Here is a 3,552-nt window from a genome sequence, read left to right on the forward strand (position 1 = left end):
ATGGACCAATGGTTACAAATTCACTTATGTTCACAGACACATTAAACTCTCATGTGCACAACACATGCACATAAACTCTAGCTACATGATAGACTAAAAATAATCAATGACATAATTAACACAATCTTCATCTTGACACCACCGCTTAGTCCACCATCTATGCGACACCTCTATCAGTATCCTCGCAGAGTGTAACACCTCAATCAATATCCTCACATATCTATACTCATAGACATGATCCACATTAGTTAAACAATCAATTGAAGTCACATCAATTAATCCCAACATTGTTTTGAGAAATAGGCAACCATAGCATCAAACTGCACGTACCCACTGGTACAGTACACACGCATCCTCGATATAAATTAAGAAATGTAATTTCTAATAACACAAGAGCGATTTTTGTAACAAATCCTTTGCTGCAATGACAAACTAGTAGGCTTAAATCATACAATGTTTTAAGAATGGTAGGAAGTTGCTTGAGATTAGGATAGGACTAAAGCTTTAAAAAACATCAACTTTTAAAAGTAGGCTTAAAATAAGGCATGACCTCTACTCAAGACTGAGAAAGTGAATAAAGTATGATGAGATAACAAAGGAAGATACTCCAAGCACGAATGGGAAGCAAGTTTGAAGCATAAGCACCTTAGTGCAATTCATGTTTGAAGCAAGTTTGGACGAGGACTCTGGAGTGGTGAAAGTTGTACAAATGCATATGCTATAGTTCTTCACACACCAAGTTTGTTTGATCGTAGGCGTGAGGGTGGTATATAAGGCTAAAGTTAGGGCATTTACACATCTGATTTGGCCGAGAAAGGATGGAGGGGGGAAACCATTTTTTTTTCTGAGGAATTATACACACCCTTTTATTTTCCTCACGTCTGTGGAGGGCTATACTAGTGGGGCTATTGGACGAGGGAAACTTGTGATATGGGGGGTTCTCATTTGTGGAAGTCCATCCTTAAGATGTTCTCTCAAGGTCTTTCAAGACTTGAAGGAAAGTTATTTGGATGGTGTCATGGAGGCGGGGGTCATTGAGGCTGAGGTAGCAATACAAGAGGAACTCTAGGTTGCCCGAGTCCCACAGCCCATTGCCCACGATCATTTCCACCATGGACTCCCAGAACGCAAGGTGGGGGTCCTCGCTGTACTTCACAACTGCGCTGCCGTTGCCCACCATCTCGCAGACGCATTCGGGAAGCTCAGCGCTCATCGCCCCTTTCTCTCTCTTCCGTCGCTTGAAAGGCCATCTCATGCCGCTGCCATTGTCTTCTTCCCCTTCCTCTTGCAGACATTGGCTCTTTCTCTTAGACCTTCGCAGGTGATGATCATGCTCACCGTGATAATGGCGTCTTTGCTCATCATGCTGTTGAGCATGGTGGCCGTCATGATGGTCATCAGCATGGTGGTTCTCCTTCATTATGCTTGTTTCTGATGATGGAGTTGGAGTACCACAGCTTTCCCTGTTTGCTTCTGCAGGCGGTTCTTTTTCGTCCTCAGTCTGATCCTTGTCCAATAGAGCCAGCACCTCTGTGTTTGTGGGTGACCATGGTGTGGAGGCAGAGGACTTGTTGGAGAAGAAATGGGTGCCCCCTCTGAAGAAAGGTAGCAGTTTCTTGGGTGAAGCACCAGAGGCTTTGATCTTGGTGAGCCAGGAGGGCACAATCCCATGCATCAGTTTATGTAGCAGCTTGCCCATCTGGCCTCTTGAAGCTTAACTAAGCTGAAGATGAAAGCTTGAAGTAATCTAGATTAAGGTTGATCCTAAAGGTTTAAGCTTTGAAGGAACTTCTGTATTAAGCTTAAGGCTGTCAAGCAGCATATGAGGGCATTAAACTCAGATTAATGCAAGGCTTTTAAGCAGTATACGCTAGGTTAAACCTAGCTTTAGGTGAATGTAAAATTGGCCAAGTTGAATTCAGGCTTAATGTAAACTGATGCAGCAATTTGGGCTAAGATACAGATAGGAGCTAAGGTTGAAACCTTTCATGTGGATCAAAGCAAATAGGGCTAATGTTGAAGTTAAGCTACCGAAGGCTAATTCTTTTTTTCCTAGGTTGAGACTGAGCTATTGCTGGAAAATTTTTGGCCTTAGGGTTAAGGTTGAGACAGAATTATGGATTGCAAAGTTTGCATCTGCTTTGGGCAGTTGCAGGGTCAAAATATAACCTCAATATGTGATACAGACCCCCCTTAGGGATCCCCCTCAATCACCTAATCTTCTGTCTCAGGAAAACCACTTGAGAAGGGTCTATGGCAATGGTGCAAATCAGGTTGAGCTGCGTAATTGCAAGAGCAAATGAAACTGAAATGGCACTAATTTCACCCAAACAAAAAGGCTGAAGATTTCATGATATAAAGAGGAATTATGTAAAAGTTTATCTCAGCCAGAGGTAAGCAATAAGGTGCACAATTTCAAAGGTAAAGTCTCAAGAGCTAACATAACCCACTTGGTCTTCCACATCCATTTGAACCCACCATGGCAAAAGCTTCGGAGAGGCGGTGCTGCTCAACTTATCCCAGCACTACAAAGCTCCACTGATCAAAGAGAGCCATATTCTCACCCTTCTCTTCTTCAAACTCAAAGCATTAAGAGCAGCATATAGAGTGCACTTGCTCAAAATAGGCTCAAAACCAACATGAAAAGCCTACTTGAATGCCATTATCCCACATGATGTTGTTCATGTGTTCTTGAGTTCAGTCCACTGCCTTGTGCTTGAAGAGTCTGCAAGGTATCATCTTTTTCTCCTCCTCACTTTTGTTAAAGATGGGCAGCCTTCCACCACTCTATGTAGCCTTCTCTCTTACCTTCTTGAAGTGAGGAGCTACTTTCCATAATAGAAGAAGCTGCCCTTTGATGATTCTCAAGATATTGTATTCAAACATTAGATAATCTCTCTCTCTCTCTCTCTCTCTCTCTCTCTCACACACACACACACACACAAGTACCTTGCTTACCCAATATTCCTATGTTTCTTTCTAAGACATGAGCAAATAGTATTTGCTTTAAAAAAATTAAGCCACCCTGAGAACCTAAAGGTATGTTGTAAGACAAAAGCAGACGACTCTCTCTCTCTCTCTCTCTCTCTCCACACACACACACACACACACACTCTCTCTCTCTCTCTCTCTCTCACTCTCACACACACACAAGAAAGCAACCTCCCCCTTGTCTTGGAAAATAGAAAAGAAAACACACACACACACATATGAAAGCAACCTCCCCCTTGTCTTGGTCAAAGGTCCCCCATCCTCCACCGCAAACATCTCCTTAGTTCACACTCCACTTCACACATCTCCTTATCATGCTTAGTTTATACTCCAATTGGTTTTCTCGCCTTAGTTTATACTCCACCACATTTTTTTCTCATGAAACTGGTGAGCCTACCCTACCCTTCTGTCCCACACACAAAGAAGAAGAGGGTGGCCCACCATAAACCTAAGCTTCAAAGCGCAACTTGCCCTCCAAATTATTAATTAAGTAAACATCAAACTCATCTAGCGGAATCAATCCTTTCTGGTTTTTCAATTTAAATAATTAAGCCTCGTTGA

At 42.6% G+C, this 3,552-nt stretch overlaps 1 protein-coding gene across 1 annotated transcript; it reads right to left on the reverse strand.

The window, feature by feature from the left end:
* Positions 1-399: 399 nt before the first annotated feature.
* On the reverse strand, positions 400-3,087 carry LOC147604351 (uncharacterized). The gene has a single exon (XM_086795171.1). The coding sequence runs from the start codon at positions 1,697-1,699 to the stop codon at positions 962-964; it is 738 nt and encodes a 245-aa protein (XP_086651297.1). The 5' UTR covers positions 1,700-3,087; the 3' UTR covers positions 400-961.
* Positions 3,088-3,552: the final 465 nt, after the last annotated feature.

This window comes from Cibotium barometz, chromosome 62 (assembly GCF_041138505.1).
Source record: "Cibotium barometz isolate CiBa-2024 chromosome 62, ASM4113850v1, whole genome shotgun sequence".
Taxonomy (NCBI): Eukaryota; Viridiplantae; Streptophyta; class Polypodiopsida; order Cyatheales; family Cibotiaceae; genus Cibotium; species Cibotium barometz.